Raw genomic sequence first — 21,314 nt, 5'->3', positions numbered from 1 at the left:
ATACATCATGTAATGTCCTTGCAAATGTTCTTGTAGTCAAGCCTTTATTCACATCTTTGACTATTTCTGTAGGATATGGGTGGATGTTCTTGCACAGGTGTGCACATATTTGTGGCTTTTGGTACACTGGCCCCGCAGCCTTACACTTTGCATTATTACCCACATCACTTGGTAGGGCCTCTCTGTAATCCTAGCCAGTGTTGATAGCTATCACTTTTCCTGCTTAACATTTTTATGCAGTAGCCCTCTCACTCTTTTCCATTTCCTGGTTTCTTGATGGTATTTTTCTAGTATTATTTATAGTTTTATTTTATTTTTGATCCCCTTATAGTCAAGAAATATGACATATAAAGAGAAGTGCATGAAACATAAGTGCATAGCTTAAAGAATGATTATAAAGTGAATGCTCATGGAAACACCACCCAAGAAATAAATATTGCCAGCAACTGCCCACATTACTCTTTCCAGTCATAACTTTAAGTCAGTTACTACCTGAACTGTTATGACAGTCAGTTTCTGGTTTTTGTTTTCTTTTTAAGACTTAATTACTCACACCTAAACACTATAGGTTGGGTTTGTGTTTATACAAAAAAGCCTAATATGTCAGCTTTTTAAAAAAATCTATAGCTTTATTGAAATAGATTTCAAATACCATAAAGCATAGCCATTTTTTTGATTGAATAACTGTGAGCTACAGTTACAAAACTTTAATGTTTGAGTTTCAGTCCCACAATGGTCGAACACCCATTCCTTCACCAGTCCACATTTTCCGCCACCAGTGTCCCCAGTATCTCTCCACCCCCTCTCCTGTCCCACCTTCCCCTCGTCTCTATGGCAGACAATTTCCCTCTTACTCTTTCTCTACTTATGGGCATTATGGTTTAAAGCATAGCCATTTAAAGTGTACAGATCAGTTGTATTCACAGACTTTTGCAACTGTCGCTAAAAACTAATTTTCAAATATTTCAGCATCACTCAAAGAAACTCAAGATCTTTTACGAGTCATTCCCCATTACTTTTTTTTGTTTTCTTTTTGTTTTTTGCCTCTTAGCATTAGTCTGTTTACCTCCCAGAGTTCTATTTTGTCTATTTTTAAGGCTGCACATAAGTGAGATCAGGTGATATCTGGTCTGTTTTTTTTTCACTTCACGTAATGATTTCAAGGTTCATCTGTGTTTCGTTCCATCTTGCAGTCAAGTAACAATTTGCTACATGATTAAATGGCATTTTGATTATTAACCCTTTAGCTGATAGACGTTAATTTAGATGGTTACTACTTTCTGTTATGGATGTTATATGATCACTGTGCAGAAATTTTTGTGTGGTCATATGTTTTTGTTTCTTATCCATATAGGTCTAGGAATGCAGTTGCTAAGTTGCATGTTAAATATGTGTTTAGCAGTTTGAAAAAGGTCATGTTGTTTTTCTGAAGTGGCTGCATCGTTTTCACATTTCCGCAACAATCAACGAGGGTCCAAAATAGCTCCACCAACACTTGTTATTTATTTATTTTTAATTGTAGAAAGGGGGTTTCCAGGAATTAGCTGCCACAGGTTTTAAATGTGTCACTAGAGGGGTCTGTGCAGTGGTACAGCCAGGAGGGCGTTTGTCTTGCTCTTGACTGAACTGGGTTTGATCCCCACCAACCCATGGGGTCCCCTGAGCCATCATTGCCATCTGTGCCCCTCAAATCAAAGAAGTTGGAAATAAAGGGCTGGAGTGATAGTAAAACAGGAAAGTAAATGCAGAAAGTAAGTCTGCATTTACTTTCCATTTGGCAGACCTGCGTTCGATCCCTGCACCACTGGAGAGATTCTCCTCCTCGCCAGACTGGATCAGAGCAGCCCAGATTCGGAGCCTTACCTGTTGCACTATTGCTCTGGCCCTGTAATTTTTGAAGTTTTTATATTAAAAGATATTGAGCAATAGCACAGTGGGTAGGGCATTTGCCTTGCATAAGGCCGACCTGGGTTTATTTCCTCTGTCCTTCTTGGAGAGCCCGGCAAGCTATCGAGAGTTATCCCGCCCGAACGGCAGAGTCTGGCAAGCTTATTTGTGAAGTATTGGATATGCCAAAAACAGTAACAAGTCTCACAATGGAGACGTTACTGGTGCCCGCTCGAGCAAATCGATGAACAAGGGGATGACAATGATACAGTGCTACAGGAGATATTGACTCCATTGGAATGACAGTTGGGCCTGGCGATGCAGTGCTGCTCTGGGACACCCCCAGTGTTCTTGGGAGCTCTGAAGGCCACGTGGGCGGTGCTTGGGGGTGCTATTCAACGGTAGGAATTGAATTTGGGACCGCAGGCACCTCAGACAGGCATTGCAGCTCTGTGAGCACTCACCCTGCTCCAGATCTGGGCTGCTCTGATCCAGTCTGGCGAGGAGGAGAATCTCTCCAGTTTCTTCCAGCTGTGAAGTTTACTGATGCTAGTATTGGGATTCAGTTAGGATGGTTTTTATTTTTGTTATCTTTTTTCCCATTGTTCAAGTGCATACTCAGATTTGTGTTTAGTAAGAGAGAATTAGAAGCCAATCAATTGAAATGGCTGCTGTTTGCTACTCTCTTCCCCGCTTTAATTTGTGTCGTTTCTCTGAGTCATAAAGAGCAAGCATACACAGCATTCGGGTTGTGAGAACATGTGGCAGAAAGTCTGCAAACAGGCCGCAAGTCTCTTCCAGTGAATTACGTTTTGTGTTTTAGTAATACAGTAAAAGTGAAATATCACCCACCCATAGACCCTTGAGGGATGATAAGGGATTTTTGTGGTAAGCTATGAAGTTTTGGGAACTTTGCCCATTGAGTGTTCATTATGTGGCAGGTACTATGCTGGAAACTTGGCATTTCTTACCCTGTTAAAGTTTCTTCCTTTTCATTAGATAGCATTCCCACTTTCGATATAAAGAAATGGAGAGGAAAAGAGCATCCTGGCGATCTGGATAGGGCATCTTTGTGCAGGATACATCTTAAAATTGTTTTTGCAGTTCTGTGTATAGTTAGATATCACTCAATCTGGTTGCCCCAGTACATAATAGTTTTTTATTTTATTTTTGTTTTTTAAATGTTTATTTATTTATTTTTAATTTATTTTTAATGGAATCATGGTGAAATACACAGTTACAAAGCTGTTCATGGTCGGGTTTCAGTCATACAATGATCCAATACCCACCCCTCCACCAGCCTCCACTTCCTACCCTAATGACCCCGGTTTTCCTCCTGCCATCCACCCCCACAACCAGCCTCTCTGGCAGGCACTTTGCTTCTCTCTCTCATGCTCTCCCTCTCTCTCTGTCTCTCGGTAGTTTTAAAGGACTAACTGTACTTGACTTGCAGCTCCATTCAATCTTGACGGTGATCATTTCTCTATTAGCTCTGTGAAGCAGGAGACCCCCGGTGAAGAGCTTTCCAAAGATGAGGTCATTCTGCAGCTGAAGGCTGAAGTGCGGCATTTGCTGGGGAGCAACTCGGTGAAGCGTCAGTTGGTGTCTCAGTTACAGAATAATCTCAAAGACTGTCAAAAGAAAATCGAAGATCTGCAAGGAGTGGAGAAGGATGGAAAAAGCATGGAGATTGAGGTTTGTCGAGTTTGTGCACATAAGCTATTCCTAGAAGGTTCAGTCAAAACAGAATTTCCTAACCCACTCCTATTATTAGTATTAATTATTATTATTATTTTGGTGAAGCAAGATAGTTTTTACTAAAACTTATTTAGAAAGATGTGAGGGGAGAAAAAGGGAGAAACGCATGTTCAGGAGAGAACCCAGGCTTCTCCAGAGACAAATAAGCAAGCAAAGAAACAGCCAAGCAAGCGAGATATGTGTTCAAAGGAGAACACAGGCTTGAAGAGCCATAATTTATACATTTAAAGTAAGCCTTATCTTTCCGAGGTTTATTGGTTTTTTTCTCTATAGAGGAAATTGGGGGTGGGATGGGGGAGTCCCAAGAAGTGCTCAGCGGGTCTGGGGGCTCCGTTGGCAGTTATTGGCCAACTTGGCCTGTGGTTCAATGGAAGGGGCTGAGGATGTTATGCTGAACAGAACACCTGGACCACCCTTTCCATGCTGGTGGCCTCCAGGACTGCATGTGGCCATGTCGTGGGATCTCCAAAGCTGCATCCGGCAATGCTTGGGGACCTTGTGGTCCCGGGATTGAATCTGGGTTGGATGTGAGTTTAAAGATGGAAATGCCTCTTAAAATATTGTATTTTCTGGCTGGAGACTTATTTCAGTGGTAGGTCTACCCTGCATGTGGCTGGTCTGGGTTTGATCTTCAGCACTCCGTATGGTCTCCTGAGCCCTGCCAGGAGTGATCCCTGAGCACTGAGGATTAAACTTTAGGATTAAGCCCTGAGCACTGTTGGATGTGGCCCCAAACCTCCAAAATAATAATAAAAAAAAATCCCTCTAAAAAGAAAGGAAGATATTTTCTCATTATACTTGGCACTTAGTAAACGAGATGCCAATTAGGTTGAGTTCCTTTTCCACAAATCCAAGCAGCATGCTACATTGTGAAGCATCCGCATTCTCTATGACTGGCTTATATTGATAGTTCTTTAAATTTTCACATTGAATTCTTTTTAGTATTTTATAAATGCAATTCCTCTGTTCTGCGTTCCCATAACAAACTATTTTGCATAAGGAAATCGTGGAGTTGTGTTACAGGTGGGAAAGGCACAGTACTTAATTTTATATCATTGAAGTCCATCTCTAGGAACATGAGGTGATTGTGTGGTTCTTTTTGATTATATTCTTTCAGCAAATTGAAACTCTCTGATCAATACTTTCTGACCACTAAGTAGGTTTATAGGTCAAGGTTAGCTCCCCGGAGACCATCACAGATCTCTAGAGTTGCTCCCATTGAACAGCTTCCATTATGTGTGTCCCTTATGTATAGACAATCTGCTTATACTCTTATTAGAAAGTCTGTAGCAAGGACCTAGTAACTGAAAAGAAAGGGCTGTGTGTTTGTGTGGGGGTGGGAAGAATGAATGTAGGTAACATGTATGAATGTAGGTGCCATGTATTTCTTTTCATCCCATGTATTCCTTTTCCTCCCGGATGGAATCTTTAGCTTTTTGTTATTTAATCTCCTGATCTTTTAATCTAGGAGGAGGAATCATTAAAATAATCACAATCAAAACAAAGTATGCAGTAAGTTCTGTGGTGCTTATCATGACAGAATTTTAATTATATCTAGCTTACTTTCCAGAAATAATAGTGTTTTCACGGTTAAACGTCCTACCTCATCTGGTTTCTTCTGAGTATGTGTTAAGGACAGCACTGATTTCAGTGTTTATAGCCACGTGGGAAAGAACTGTTTCCCACAGCACTTTGTGACACTTTTAAATCAAGCCATTTTATTCCCATATATTTCTTCAAAAGAATGGGAATGACACATCCTAATTTATGTTAGATTGGAGCTGATGAGAGAAGCAATGGCCGTTACTTAAAGGAACTTAAAATCTAGAGACGCACTATTCAATAGAAATAAAATGGAGCCACAGAAGTAATTTTTAAATCTTCTAGTAGTCTCATTAAAGTAAAAGATGAAATAAATTTTATTTAATACATATTTTATTATTATGTAATCAGCTTAAAATTATTTACGAGAATTTGCATTTGTGTATGTGCTGTAGTTCCTGAGATCTTGTGTGCATTTTTGATTTATGGAACATATCAAGTCACTGTGACCCTATGTAACTACTGGTTAACATGCCCAAAGTAGAGATCTATAAGTAGATGGGCATGTTTATCTGTGTATAAGATTGACTGAAGTGACAAAAGTCCAGTGAACAGGGTTGGGGCTAGATTGTAAGACAGACTTAGTAAAGTAGTTAAGGAGGGAACTTTTGATTTAAATCCATAGTCAAGTTAAAAGGGATTATTTTAGTACATAAAAGGATGTAGCAAATTAGCAACTGTAATTAGGCCATGTAAATAGGAGTCTTAATTATATAAGTTCAGTGTTCTAAAATCTTTAATAATATAAATGACTCAGTATCAGCTTTAGGAGATCCGTGCCTTGGCAGTGCTACTCCTGGCACAGTGCTCAGGGGCAAGTTCTGAATTAACTCGGCATATGTCTTTTATGAACATCTAAAAGATATTGATGTGCTTATTGTTTTATATGCACATTGTGCATTTTATGTCGTGTTTGGCTCAGATGAAACTGTTTAAAATTATGGTTTTTGCTTTCTGGTCACACAGTGCAGTATTAGGATATTTTAAGGACAAAATTTGATGAGACATATCAGAGTTATCAGTCTGGACATTCATAGCATTATGCAGTGTTGGCGGGTAGGGAGTTGAATCAAATACTGTGTTGTTGAAATCAGGAAAACAACTTGGGCCACTAAGGTAAAATGTGGGTGAGGACTTAGGAAAACCAGTCAGTCAGTCTACTTCTGCACTGGAGTTTTTAAGTAAAACATGAAGGTCTTTCCATACATTGATCTCTCCGTATTTGATAGGCAACGTTCTATCGCCAGTTCAGAGGAAGACTCCAGGCTAGTCTCCTTAGACGCAGAAATTAGAAGATAATCATCGGATTAGTGTGTCACATTTCAAGTTTTCATGGAAGATGTCTTCAGAAAAGGAAGAAATATTGTTGTGACATTTAAGTAGTTTAAACTATTTCTCTTTAAAAGTTTTTTTTTTTTTTTGCTGATAAGTAACCAGTACTCATGAGTTTGTAGTGTGATAATATGGCAAAACTTGAGTATGATAACTTATTATGAAGAACATTTTTCTGTGGTCTATTAGTGTGATTTTACTTCCATTTTTAGTAATAAAATATAGTGGGGAGGAGATGGAGGTGTTGGAGAGAGAGACAGAGACAGACAGAGACAGGGACAGGGAGAGAGAGAGGGAGAGAGTGAGAGCGTATGGGAGGTAACGTACTGTCTTTGCAGACAGCTTGCTGTAACCTTGCTTCAAATCCCCAGCAACACATGCAGTCCTTTGAGGCAGGGATGGAGAGAGGAAAGATTTTAATAGTCTGAAAAAAAATTTATTAAAAAAAAAAATCTCTCCAATGGGGAAAGAGATCACTGTCATCCTGTTGCTCATCTAAAATCTTTAGTAATATAAATGCCTCAGTATGAGTTTTAGGAGATCTGTGATAGAACATAGTGTGTTGACTACAGTTGAAAAAGTTTGAGGGGTATTCTCTTAAAACATACAATGCTATCAACTAGAGTCAATAAAAATAATTTTATCTATTTATGGAATCACTTGAGTCAATATGAATTCTGTAAAGAAATACAAAATAGATAAACAATTAAATAGGTATGAAAGTATGATGAAACATGGGACGTTTTCTTACACAGTCTCAACATTCTCTTTAGAGGGCACTTTGTATGCTGGAGCCATAGCACAGCGGGTAGGGTGTTTGTCTTGCACGTGGCTGACCCGGGTTCGATTCCCAGCATCCCATATGGTCCCCTGAGCACCTCCAGGAGTAATTCCTGAGTGCATGAGCCAGGAGAAACCCCTGAGCAAGCCAGGTGTGACCCAAAAAGGAAAGAAAGAAAGAAGGAAGGAAGGGAGGGAGGGAGGGAGGGAGGAAGGGAGGGAGGGAGGGAGGGAGGAAAGCACTTTGGCTTTTTTGCTTTTGGGGTCACACCCAGCATGCTGAGGGGTTACTCCTGGCTCTGCACTCAGGAATTACTCCTGGTGGTAGTTGGGGGATCATATGGGATGATAGGGACCGAACCCAACTCAGCCACATGCAAAGCAAGCACCCTACCCACTATACAATGATTCAGCTCCCAATAAGGCACTTAAAAATTTTTTTTTTAGTTTGTTTTTTTTATTAGTGAATCACCATGAGGGTACAGTTACAGATTTGCATATTTTCATGCTTGTGTTTCAGTCATACAATGCTCGAGTACCCATCCCTCCACCAGTGCCCTTTCTCCACCACTGAGGATCCCAGTATCCCTCCCACCCCCTCACCCCACCCCCTCATGCCACCCCTCCTCCATGGCAGGACATTCCCCTTTGTTCTCTCTCCTTTTGGGTGTTGTGGTTTGCAATAGAGGTATTGAATGGCCATCGTGTTCGATCTATAGTCTACTTTCAGCACGCATCTCCCATCCCGAGTGGGTCCTCCAGGCATCCTTTACTTGGTGTTCCCTTCTCTATCTGAGCTGCCTTTTTCCCCCAGCATGTGAGGCTGGCTTCCAAGCTGTGGAGCAAATCTCCTGGTACTTATCTCTACTATTCTTGGGTGTTATTCTCCCATTCTGTTATTTTACATTTCACAGATTAGTGCAATCTTTTTATGTCTGTCTCTTTCTGACTCACTTCATTTAGCATGATACTTTCCATGTTGATCCACTTATATGCAAAGTTCATGACTTCATCTCTTCTAACAGCTGCATAGTATTCCATTGTGTAGATGTACCAAAGTTTCTTTAACCAGTCATCTGTTCCCGGGCACTTGGGTTTTTTCAGTAAGGCACTTTTAAAAGTAGAGAAAGTAAACAGAGGCACCAGAGATTCCACTTCACAACTGATCAGACATACTGATCTGTCACTTCTGGAGCATTCATGCCAGAAATGCAGAACTTAGATTCAGTAATACCAGGAAAACCCAATTGAAGGGAATCCTACAGAATAACTGGCTGATATAACTGTCTCAGTGTGGGGACAGGGGTCAGAGAGATAGTACCGGTCTTAAGGCCTTTGCCTTATATTCCTCTGACCTTTCCTGGTCTTGACTGTTTTATTGAGGTTCTGTCTAGGGACCAATATTTATTTGTGATGTTTTTGTGATATTTATTTGTAATGCTTTTGCAGTTTTTAAAAATATGTATAGAATTATTTTAAAGTGAGTGCTGAGAATTTTATTAACTTGAAAAACTTTTAAACATTTTTTTGTTTTTTTAACTATTAGGCTAAAGCAAAAGCCTCCGAAAGAAGCACTAATCAATTATGTGCTGACTCTTCTACCTGTGATTTGATGGTGAAGGATGATATTCTGCGACTAAAAAATGAAATTCAAGTTTTACAACAACAAAATCAGGTGATTAAAACAATGTGCTTTTTTTTAGTGAGAGTTTTCATAATCTTAACTTTTTTTTTTTACAAGACTAATAGTTTTTGTTTTTTTTTTCCCCGAATATACATGAGTTATTTGAATTAGTGGGCAAGTATATTGGTTGGTGATTATTCTAGTTTTCTTTACCCTAGTGGTCATAAGACAGTAGTTTCAGAAGGTGAATTAGTGGACTCATTTTTCCTCTCTGTCAAGCATGATTGATTGAAGTGTTTTTTCTTTCATTTTGGTGATTACTGAAGATTATTGAATTCTAAGATAAATTTTCTTTTTTTTGTTGCTAGTTGTCAGGGGCCAATCCTGGTTGTGCTCAGGGCCCTTTTAGGAGGGGTTCACATACGGGGTAGTGGGGATCAAATGCAGCGTCTTGCGTATACATGCATGACCCTGCATTTGATAGATTCCTGACCCCTCCCAGCCTTATTGTAAGGCATGAGTTAGCTAAAACTCTGACTGAATTCAACACTCTGCTCTACTCTGTTTTGGGGTCATACCTGACGATGCTTAGGAATCACTCTTAGTGGTGCTCGGGGAACCATATGGGATGCCAGGGATTGAACCTGGGTCAGTCCTGTGCAAGGCAAGTGCCTTATCCTCTGTACTTTCTCTCCAGTCTCTGAATGTTTGCTTTTAGTATATTTTAAAATAAAAAGTGTTACCTTTTACTTCTTTCAAAAAGCTAGGTATCCAGGAAATAAATCAATGTTCTTGTCAAAGCATCGGGCTGCCTTTTCTTCTGTAGAATTTTAAAATTTATATGTCAAATACTACTTCCAGGGTACCTCTAAAGCATGGAGGATGTTTAAAGATGAGATTAGACAAATCAATAAAAATTGTTTATTTCCTCTTAACACTTTATTCTTTTGTTATCTAGGAACTTAAAGAAACTGAAGAAAAACTGAAAAGTAAAAATCAAGATTTATGTAACCAAATGAGACAAATGGTACAAGATTTTGACCATGATAAGCAAGAAGCTGTGGATAGGTATAGACTATTAAAGACCCAATATCTTCCTGGTAGACCTTCCCTGGCTTTCTTTCTTCTCCTCCAAATAAAAATCAAGAGAATTAATGAAATCCACCTTTCCTATCAAAATTGTGGGTTGGAGAAGACGAGTTTCTTTCTTCTCAAAACAGAATTTGGAACATGTTTCCATAGAAATGATGATCCATGGTAGTTTGGGTTCTATAGCACCATCAAAACAGTACTTCACTTCAGTAGTACAGTTTAATGGTATTTTAAAGGCTATCTTAGGAAATTGTTCTTGTATTTTAAAGGCTAGGTTAGGAAACTGTTCTTCAGAAGGAAGAAATATGTCTTCCAAATACAAGATAATAAATTTTGAAACAGAATTTTGGAACATAACTTACTTGTAAGTTGGATACGAGTTGACCTGGGATTTTGGATTTACAATCTCAGTTATTTTAATTAATTTGTTTATAAACAGAATTCCTTGGCCCAGGATAGTTACCTCTATTTTACGGATGAAGACTTTCTCACACCTAGATTTCTGGTTTTTCTCTAGATGCACATGGAGAAAGGCTATTTGGAATATTTTCATTAGGCCAACTGTTGTAAATTAGTGATTATCGCTTTTGGTTGGAGAAAGCTGGTGTGACTTTCATTATAGTTTGGGTTGCAGGAAGGAGTGTAGGGAAACCAATGGATCTTGGTGTTTCCAGCCTCGTGGGCACTGTCTTAGATGCTGCTCTCTGCCATCTCTCTCTAGGTGTGAGAGGACTTACCAGCAGCACCACGAAGCCATGAAGTCTCAAATCCGGGAAAGCCTGTTAGCAAAGCACACTTTGGAGAAGCAGCAACTCTTTGAGGTTTACGAAGGGACCTGTTTGCAGCTTAGGTGAGAGTAAATGAGTCAAACTGCCCTGTAGGTTGCAGAGACCCATTTTCCTCTCCTATATTTTAGAGGCAAATTGTTGATTCTGTAGCCCTGGCATTATGTGGTTATTTTGTGGCTCATTTTGTGTATCCAAGGTCTGACTTAGATAAGGTGAACAAGGAGTTGACGGCTGTGCAGGAGTGTTACCTCGAAGTGTGCAGAGAGAAGGATCTTCTCGAATCAAGTATCAGGAAGACCATGGAAAAGGAGCATCGTGCTCAGGAGAAGAAGGTACAGTACCTGCTCTCTTTGTTGGCTTCACTTTGTTTTTCTGACCTTACTGCTTCCATTTCAATTCATACACTGTGTTCTCTTCTGATGTGGGAAATGCATCCATGGACTTTTTTTTTTTTTTTGCTTTGCTTTGAACTGTGTTACTTGATAAAAATCACGAAGCCTAATAGCAAATTGTGAAATGGCTATCAAAATTGTAGTAGGAAATGGAATTATATGTAGAAAATGGAATATAATGAAAAGTGGTTATTCCATGAAGGGTTATTCTAGGAGGCTAAAAAAGTAATTAAAAAAATAAAAGTTGTCAGAATAAGCAAGAGTGGGCCAGTCTCGTTCTGAGTCCAGAAAGTAAGACTCTTCCTGTGGCATTGATTTATAGGCTACTCAGGTGATCCCGCATAGTCCTGACTAAGCCCTGAGTATTGCGTCTGCGACATTATCCTCTAGCCCATCTTTCCCTCATCACCTTTTCTGACATTTAGTTCTTCTGGGAAGCTGGAGCCATAGCACAGAGGGCTGGAGCGATAGCACAGTGTAAGGCATTTTGCCTTGCACGTGGCCTACCGGGGTTTGATTCCTTCGCCCCTCTCGGAGAGCCCGGCAAGCTACCGACGGCAGAGCCTGGCAAGCTACCCCTGCTCTATTCAATATTCGATATGCCAAAATCAGTAACAAATCTCAAAATAGAGACGTTACTGGTGCCTACTCAAGCAAATCGATGAGCAATGGGATGACAGTGACAGTGACAGTGGGAAGCCGGGAGAGAGTTTCAAACTACATTTCCTCATTGAAAAGTGGGTAATGTGCAGACTGCAGGAAGGTCCTGGGATTAGTCTGAAACTTGTATGTATCTCAGGACCTGAGGGTGCTCTAGGTGCTCTATCCCAGTGGCCCTTGGTGAGTGGCTGGGAGTCAATCACATCAGCCTCTGGCCCTCCTGCCCCCTTTCCTGTCCTGACCTCCAGCCCCACCTGACCCTCCCTTCCACCAAGGTAGCCTGCAGACCACAGTTTGAAAACCACCTGCATTAGGATTAGAAAATATTTTTAAAGGTTTGAGTAAAACAGTCAACCTAGAGGTTTTCGAAAAAGAGTTCTATTAAAGCTAGTTGTTAACGTCCACAAACTGTAAAAGAACATTAAAGGGCACAGGAAAAATTTGGTTCATTTAATATTTTAGTTGATTATTTTTGAGTAGGTTAGTTAATATGGTAAAAAAACAAGTCTTGTATACATATCATGTAGTAGGAAAAGAACTTCTAAAGGGAGCTCTTGTATTTTAGTTAGTACTGGCAGCATAAAAGTTAAAAGGGATCTTAAATTACCTAGAAGTGACCGACTTCATTTTCAGTAATGTTTTAAAAAATGAAAACAGGGAGAACATCTCTAGTGTGATTCTTTTCTTTTTTAAAATATATAAATTGGCAAGAACATAATAATTTTCTCAGGAAGGTATGTCTCTTTTTTAAAAAGTATATACGTTCTGGTATTTTCAAAAGAATCAATTTGGCTGTAAATTTGAATCTCATATAATTGGTCAGTTGTAATTAATAGCTGCTACTGGCTGATATTTTGGTTCAGGAATATTTGTGGACTGGAACAAGAAGGAAAGTTTAAACTGTTGTTTGGCCCTTCCCCAAAAACTTTACAGTATGTTACTTTTTTTTCTTTCTTAAAAACATCAGTTTTTTATTATTTTTTTTATTTCTTAAAACGTCAAACAGCTCAATTCTCTTGCATTTGGTGTGTGGTTCTAGACATTTTTAGCTATGAACACATTGATCAGGGTACAGGGCAGTTTCACCACCTTGAGAAAAGTCATACATTCTCTTTGTAGTTAGATGGGATTCTGAGGCTAGGAGTTGGGCATATGCAAGGCAAGTGTCTTGTGCTGCCCTGTCTCTCTGGCCCCAGGCAAAACTTTCTGAATTAAATATTCCTGTCGTATATTCAAGTGGCAGATCCTTGAGAATTGCAAATCTTCTACTTCTGTTAAGAAAGGAAGCCAGGTTTCCCTTATTGGCGGATTGCATGACTCCATATTCCCTCAATATTTCTATTCATATTCCTATTCCTCAATATTCATATTCATATTCCTCAATATTCCCTATGTTGTGAGTTTGTAACTCTTCCCAGAGGTAGAGTTTCTCATGCGTCTTACTTGGCCACATGGATGACTTAAATGGGGACATTCCCTAATATTACACCAAAACAGATTTGCAAAGTATTGATGCATTGGGGCTTGCAAGCTTTATGTTCTTTGGAACCAGGATCAAGGGCAGTTTGCTGGCTGATGACACATGACTAAAGTCATCACCATTGTCCTATTAGATATGAAACAAATATGACACACAGGAGTGAGGTTATTCTAGACTTGTATTGTCCAAGGAGGTTAGGCTTAGACTAAGCTGACTTAGACTAGAAGCAACACCAGCTGACTCAAAGAACGATGAGACTTAGATTTTTTGGTTGTTTGGGGGTATGCCTGATGGTACTCAGGGCATACCCTTAGCTCTGCTCTCAGGGATCACTCCTGGCAGTTGTCAGGGGGCCATATGTGGTGGTAGGAATCGAATCCTGAGTGGTTGCATACAAGGCAAATACCCTACCTGCTCTACTGTTGCTCTGGTCCCTGAAGATTTTATTTTTAATCACTAAATTTTGTCTCGTATATCATGTCATGAAACTGATAGACTGATGAACACAGAAAAAATGTAGATTCATGTGGGAATCACTTAAAGACAGACACACAGACAAGACAACTTGTAGATTTCCTTGTACAGTCAAATGAATATAATAATAGTGATATATGATTTGACACTCAACAACTCCTCAGTTGTGCTCTTGAGACTGTGTCCTACATTCTTAGCTCAACTGTGATCCCTATGACTTAGTTTGATTAAGTAGGTGCCTGTCACTGGAAGCTTTTTGAAATCATACGGCTCTGAAGAAACACAGACAGCTGTGTTCGTGGTATGTGCCAGTGGTGAAGAGAGATCAATGGATAATCCAGATGAACTGTGAACCAGAAGATCCCAGACAGCCAGAGTACTCTGAATCAGAGATAGTGCCAAAAAGAGGCTCCAAGCAGAATTCCTGTTGTTCTTAGGCAATTAGATCTGTGAAGCTGCTCTGGCCATATGGATTGCTGGCTTCTGTGGCTTCTCAGGGCACCTCAGTAGGCTGTCCAGAATACATTGTAACATTTTTTCAGCAGAAACTCTCAAAATTTCAATAATATAATATAAAACAAGGGATTAAATAGAGAATGCTGTTTACCTTTAATTAACACTTTGTGTATCTTATTTGATGTTTTAGCTCGTTGAGTTTTTTTTAAATCTATGATGATGGGAATAAAAGCCTTTTAGGATTTTGTTACCTAAAAAGCAAATAATAATAATAATAATAATAATAATACCCAAAAAGCAAATAATAATAATAATAATAATAATAATAATAAGAATTAGGTTTTAAAAAAATTTGGTCTTCTGAGAGTTATTTTGTATTAAAAGCTTTTTCTTTCATTCATTCTTTTTTTTTTTCTTTTGAGAACAGTGTTTGGTGGTGTTGGGATGGGAAGAGGTCCCAAGCAGTGCTCAGGATGTCTGGGGACCCAACTGGCAATTCTCAGCCAATCAGACTGGTGTTCAGTGCCAAGACCTGGGAAAGGCATTTGGCTCAAACTCTGTATCTCTGGAGATGCCTATGGGGACCACCCTGGTGGTGCTTGGTGGTGGGGGGAGGGGGATGGGGGCATGCTTCAGGACTATACCTGTCCGGCCATGTGGTGCTGGGAATTAAACCCAGGCTGGATGCATCTAGACACGTGCCCTAAATACGCTATTATCTTTAAACCCAACATGCTTTTTATTTTAATAAAAACATCCTTTGGATGAAAACATCCTTTATACTAAAAGGATTTAATCTGCCCTTTGGATTAAAATGTTTTTAATCCAAATATTTGAGATGTAAGCATGATTTTACAAGACAGTTTATTTAAGTGATTGTGTTACAATGTAGGAAAATTATTTATCTCTTGCTGCTCTTGATTACATGGATACAACCATTATTTTATGAATTTACCTTGGAGATTGGTAGTATAAATTAAACTTGGAGATCTCTTACTGGAATTTTGTTTAAAGAGACAAGAGTTTAATTAAAGGAAAGAAGTGAATATGTAAACAAACTGCAGGTGGAACTTGAAGAAAAGTACCAAGATACCGTTATAATGGAAAAGGATGGTGGCTGAAAGAACAAGGAACTGATATTAAACAGTGATTGAAAACGAAGTGGTGTTAGCCAAAGTATACTGGGATAAAAACAGGAAAGAAGTGTGTGTTAAATTTCTTTTCTAGTTAGCCATGTTTAAAAGCACAGTATTAACAGATGAGAAATAAATCCTCTTGAACAGAAATATAATTTTTAATTGAGAATTTCATATATAATTACTGCCAATTGTAAATAAATGTTCCTCCTCTTGGCTTTTCAGCCCAATTCAAAATACAATGGAACTTGAGGTTGAGGACTCAAAATCAAACAATTTAGTATTGTAGAGTGATTCTAATAACTCTATACCAATCTATAACTATCAAATAATTTATATTGTGGATTAAAATGAAGAAATGATCATGTAGATCTATAAACACAAACATTATTCTTTTTACATGACAAATGAGATTAGAATTCTGGGTTTCCTAGAGTTAAGAATCAAATTGTGACCTTCAAAACTCAGTTCACTTGAAAATTGAAACAAATTCTCAAGCTTATTTATGCTAGACTTTTCATCCAGAAGCTTGCTACTAATTGGAATTAGGACTGCCTCTAAGAGAAATAGTAAGTCATTGTTCTGTCTTACAACTTTCTGTCATCCATGACTTTTCCCAGAGTCTTTTATTAATCCAGTGCTGGCACTTAACAGTTTTTCTTCTAATCACTTTTTAATTTAAAAAGCAGACATTTTGAATTTGGTATTATATATGTAGCACTGCAGCACTGTCGTACCCAGTGTTCATTGATTTGCTTGAGCAGGTACTAGTAATGTCTCCATTGTGAGACTTGTTACTGTTTTTGGCATATCAAATACACCACGGGGAGCTTGCCAGGCTCTGCCTTGTGGGCCGGATACTCTTGCTGGGCTCTCTGAGAGGGGTGGAGGAATCCAACCTGGGTCAGCCGAATGCAAGGCAAATGCCCTACCCGCTGTGCTATCGCTCCAGCCCATTATGTATGTATGTATGTATGTATGTATATACACACACATTTTGTGTATTTCTGTATGTACATACATGGACTTAGTATTTTGATTTGATTTAACGCTGACTTGGGGACCACACCCAATGTTACTTAGAGGAATCAAGATCTTGTATTTGGGGGACCATGCCGTTCCAGGAATCGAAACTGAGACTGCTGCATATCGTAGGTATGAATTTTACAATTTAAATGATTTATGTAATTCATATCTGAAGTATGTATAAACATAACTGACTATAAAATACATATATATGTATATATGTGAGTGTGTGTTTGTGTGTGTGTTTGAGTGTGCCACAAAACCCCTATGTTTAAATTGCTACAGGTTTGTGTTATATTTGTTAACCCATTATTGACCAGGGAGATGAACTAGACAGGATTCTCATCATTTTTGTGAGCATGTCTGGGCTATACAGTGCTGGGTAAGCTGGTCATTTCCTGTGAAGTAATGCTGTTCAGGGCTCCTTGTTGGCAAGTAAACAGTTTGAGGAGCCAGGATATCTAGGAGTTAGGAAATAGGTAAAGGAAAAAAGTATTTTTTCTGTTTCACAGTTTTCTCTAAGACTGGGTGCATCCCCTGCTGTTTTGAAGGTGGAGAGAACTCTGAAGATGGTTTGCCAAATACGCTCTCCTCTTCAGTGCAGTCTTCAGAATAGAATTTAAGAGTGTAGCAAACCAGATTCTAATGCGCTTCTAATGTTAAAGTGAGTGCAGCCTTTTAAAAGTGTTAATTTTTTAGACTTTATTAGGTTCCTTAGTTAGACTAAGTTCTTGCTTTATAGAAAGTCTGTTGATGGTTAAAGTACGTATTCATAGCAAACATTTTCTTCTCCTTTTTGCGGGAGCGAGGGGCCGGGGTGTGGAGTCGGGGAAGTCTCCCAACCAATGACTAGGGAACCCTGAGGCCAATTCCCGGTGATGCTTGGCCAACCTGGGGGACAGCTCAGTGCTGAGGCTCTGGGATGCTTCAGTGCTGGGAACCACCAGGGCCAACTTCTGTGCCATTTCCCCAGCAGTGAGTTTTCTTCCTTATGGAAAAATTGTGTATGTCTCTGTAGTGACGTTGTTAAGCTCTCAGCGGTATTCAAAGCTTCCAATGTTTACTGGGTATAATCCAGCCTTAAGACTTATTGAAGTCTTCCATGTCATCTATCACATAGGTAAGGTCATAGGATAGCTTTTCGGTTTTTATCTAAGGATATTTTTTATTGACTGGATTTCTAAACCTTATATAATGACTCTTAAACAGTGTCTCAATGGTTTTTAGTCACGGCTGTGGTTGCCTTTTTGGCTTGCTATTCATTCTAGTTGTTACTTATTTGAATATTTTTCTTCTCATATGAAAACAGATGAAACAAGAACTTATTCAACAACTTGAAAAAGAGTGGCAGTCCAAGCTGGATCAAACTCTACAGGCAGTGAAAAAGAAGACCTCAGATTGTTGTAGTCAGACGGACCAAGTAACCACCGCTGATGTTATTTCCAAGGAAGAGATGGCAGCCGTATTGGAAGAGCAGAAGCAGAAGATCCATCAAGATTTGGAGCAGGAGAAGGAAAGGGCCATCAAGGGGGACTTGGAGAAATTGGAGATGGAAATGGAGCTTAAATATTGTACAAATATCGCCAAGCAGGTACTAGGGAGTTTTACCGTAGTAAATTATTGGAATTATCTGTCTATTCATGATGACTATAATATACTGCTTTTAAATTTATTCATAACTCAGTTTTTAAAAATTTTGTGCATTCTTGGCTAGAGAACTTTTGATGCTGCTCCTTAAAATATTCTTCATTATTTCTGTCAAAAACTGCCACCTTTCTTTTCTTTTTTTTTTTTTTTTTTGCTTTTTGGGTCACACCTGGCGATGCACTGGGGTTACTCCTGGCTCTTCACTCAGGAATCACTCCTGGCGGTACTCAGGGGACCATATGGGATGCTGGGAATTGAACCCGGGTCGGCCGCGTGCAAGGCAAACCCCCTACCCACTGTGCTATTGCTCCAGCCCCATCATCCTCTATCTTTCAGTTCACAAAATGCTACTCTGAGGTCAGCCTTAGCTTTAAGACACATGAGGTTAAAGATTTTGTTTTTATAGAATAAGGAGTCACAATTGAATTATGAATCTTTCAGATTTCACTTTACATAGAATATTTCATTAAAACGGTTATAGTTAAACAATCTTAAGGTGAATAAGGTACTTAAAAGTATTTGTGTTGAAACTTGCCAAGCTGAATCTGCAGGCATGTCCCTTAAGTGGAACTTCGTATCAATATATGCTGCCAACAATCAATGCCATTAGCCTCCTTTGGCTGTTCTCACAAATCCCTCTTAATTGGGACCATTGGTTTCCCAAAAATGTCATATTGAGAAAAGTTTGTATAACTTTGAGTTAATAGCGTAGTGAGATGAAGCATTATTAATGTTATTTGCATTATTTATTATTGTGAATTTTAGATTTTGTGGTTTTTTTAAATGTCAAGGACTTGAAAGAACCTTTGCTTTTTGAGTTTAGACCCATTCACTGTGTTTAAAAATAAATCTGGAGCATTTTTAAAAACCAGGAATGATCCAACATTTCCTACATTTCATTGGGTGCCAGAGAAGTGACAGGTCACATAGTGTGCAATCTCTGAAGGTCTCTTGTGTTTGCACCTGAGGAACTGGGACTGAAAGGCAGATATTATCTGAGTATCATTGTGAAAATACTTTTGACCTCACAGGCCACCTCCCAGTTTCTAGTCCTCAGAGGTTCATTTTAGATTTAATATATAATATGAAGTCTTTAAAAAGACAACACTGGGGTTAGAGAGATAGTATAGTGAGTGATGTGCTTGCCTTGCATCCTTGCTTGTAGCCAGTTTGAGTTGATCCTTGGCATCCCATGTGGTCCCCTGAGTGACCCTCCTCTCCCTCCCACCTTCCTGCCTGCCAGAGTGATTCCAGAGTACAGAGCCAGGAGTAAGCCCTGAGCACTGTCAAGTATGGTCCAAAAACCAAAAAGCAAAAACAAAACATTGCCCCCCGAAAAAACCCAACCAAACAAAAGACACCATTAAGGTATTAAGGTTGTCGCTTTGGATTTATGAAATCATAAATTTTTGTGGAAAAATTAACAGGCATAATATAGTAGAAATGATTGTTTATAGTAGGAAAATTTGTTTTCTCTGGTTTTTGGGCCACACCCGGTGGTGCTCTAGGGTTACTCCTTACTCTGTGCTCAGTAATTACTCTTGGCACACTTGGGAGTGCATATGGGATGCTGGGGATTGAACCTGGTAAGGCAAATACCCTCCCCACTGTGCTACCACCCCACCCCCATAATATGAAAATATCATTGAAGTAATATTGATTTACAAGAATGTAAATACTTAGATGTTGTAGGGATACACACACCACCAACCATCAAAATGTCAATCTCCCTTTAATCATAAAACCCTTTCCATTCATTTCCCTGACCCTGTTCTTAGAATACACAGGTTTGTTTTTATTAGATAGTGTCTATTCTATTTCTTTCCATATACCACATACCCATGATCTCATGGCATATCTGGTATTTTTCTTTCTCCTTATTTATTTAACATGTCTCCCACCACTGTTGTTACAAAAGGCTAGAATTTATCTTTTTTTTTGTATCATAGTAGCATTCCCATTGTGTTATATATATATATTATTTATTATATGCACATATACACGATATATCATTACACATATACATATTAATATATACATTTTATAGACATATACATAATCATTCTATATACATAATTATATGTACACATGCATACATAATTTTATATATATGTATGTGTGTGTATGTGTGCATATAATGACTTCTTTATCCACTCTATCATTGAGCATTTGGGATGTTTCTAAATCTTGGCTATTGTATGTAGTACTCAATGTTCAAGTTTTGTTTTGTTTTGTTAAAAGTGTGGCAGGGTAGTTTTTATTGAGCAAAACTTGCTTAGAAAGATGTGTGGGGAGGGAAAGAGAGGAAATATGTTCAAGAGAGATCTCGGGCTTCTCCAGGCTGGAAATAAGTAAGCAAAACAGGATGCATGCCACTGGGTCAGGAGTAGGGGAATAGGTCAGGAAAGAGAACAGTAGGACGACTGCAGAGTGGAAATGTGCCTGCCACAGAGGCGGGCTGGGACTGGGGTCAGGAGGAAGCTGGGGACACTGGAGGGTCAAGGACAGTGGTGAAGGGACTGGTGTTGGAACATTGTAGTCCTGAAACTCAATCACGAGTATCTTTGCAACTTTGTAGTTCACAGTGATTCAATAATAATGATAATCATCATCATCATCATCATCATCATCGTCGTCATCATCATTACTGTCATTCTGTTTCTCATTGATTTGTTCGAGCGGCTACCAGTAACGTCTCATTGTGAGACTTATTTATTACTGTTTTTGGCATATCCAATATGCCACGGGTAGCCTGCCAGGCACTGCCAGGCGGGCACAATACTCTCAGTATTGCCGGGCTCTCCGAGAGGGGCGGAGGAATTGAACACGGGTCGACCACATGAAAGGCAAATGCCCTACCGCTGTCCTAAATAATAATTAAAAATAATAATAAAGCCCCCAAATAGAAAACCGTAGAAATAAGCAAGATACCTGTGGAAAACAATTAATAGGCATAATATCACTGTATCACTGTCATCCCGTTTTTCATTGATTTACTAGAGCATGCACCAATAATGTCTCCATTCGTCCCAGCCCTGAGATTTTAGCAGCCTCTCCTTACTCATTCTTCCCAATGATTGGAGGCCCTTTTCAGGGCCAGGGGAATAAGACCTGTTATTGTTACTGTTTTTGACATATTGAATATGCCACAGGTAGCTTCCCAGACTCTTCCGTGCGGGT

General features: G+C 39.2%; 1 protein-coding gene across 1 annotated transcript in view; it reads left to right on the top strand.

The window, feature by feature from the left end:
- CEP152 (centrosomal protein 152) overlaps window positions 1-21,314 on the top strand; it is a 103,871-nt gene that overhangs the window by 51,701 nt on the left and 30,856 nt on the right. Inside the window, exons 13-18 of the mRNA XM_055132063.1 lie at window positions 3,378-3,582; window positions 8,906-9,034; window positions 9,942-10,051; window positions 10,797-10,925; window positions 11,060-11,195; window positions 17,797-18,078. Coding sequence (XP_054988038.1) covers window positions 3,378-3,582; window positions 8,906-9,034; window positions 9,942-10,051; window positions 10,797-10,925; window positions 11,060-11,195; window positions 17,797-18,078 — 991 coding nt within the window. The remainder of the gene's footprint in view (window positions 1-3,377; window positions 3,583-8,905; window positions 9,035-9,941; window positions 10,052-10,796; window positions 10,926-11,059; window positions 11,196-17,796; window positions 18,079-21,314) is intronic.

Source organism: Sorex araneus, chromosome 3, assembly GCF_027595985.1.
Source record: "Sorex araneus isolate mSorAra2 chromosome 3, mSorAra2.pri, whole genome shotgun sequence".
NCBI classification, from domain to species: domain Eukaryota; kingdom Metazoa; phylum Chordata; class Mammalia; order Eulipotyphla; family Soricidae; genus Sorex; species Sorex araneus.
The sequence above is the reverse complement of the archived record's forward strand: the minus strand, read 5'-3'. Positions and strand labels throughout refer to the sequence as shown.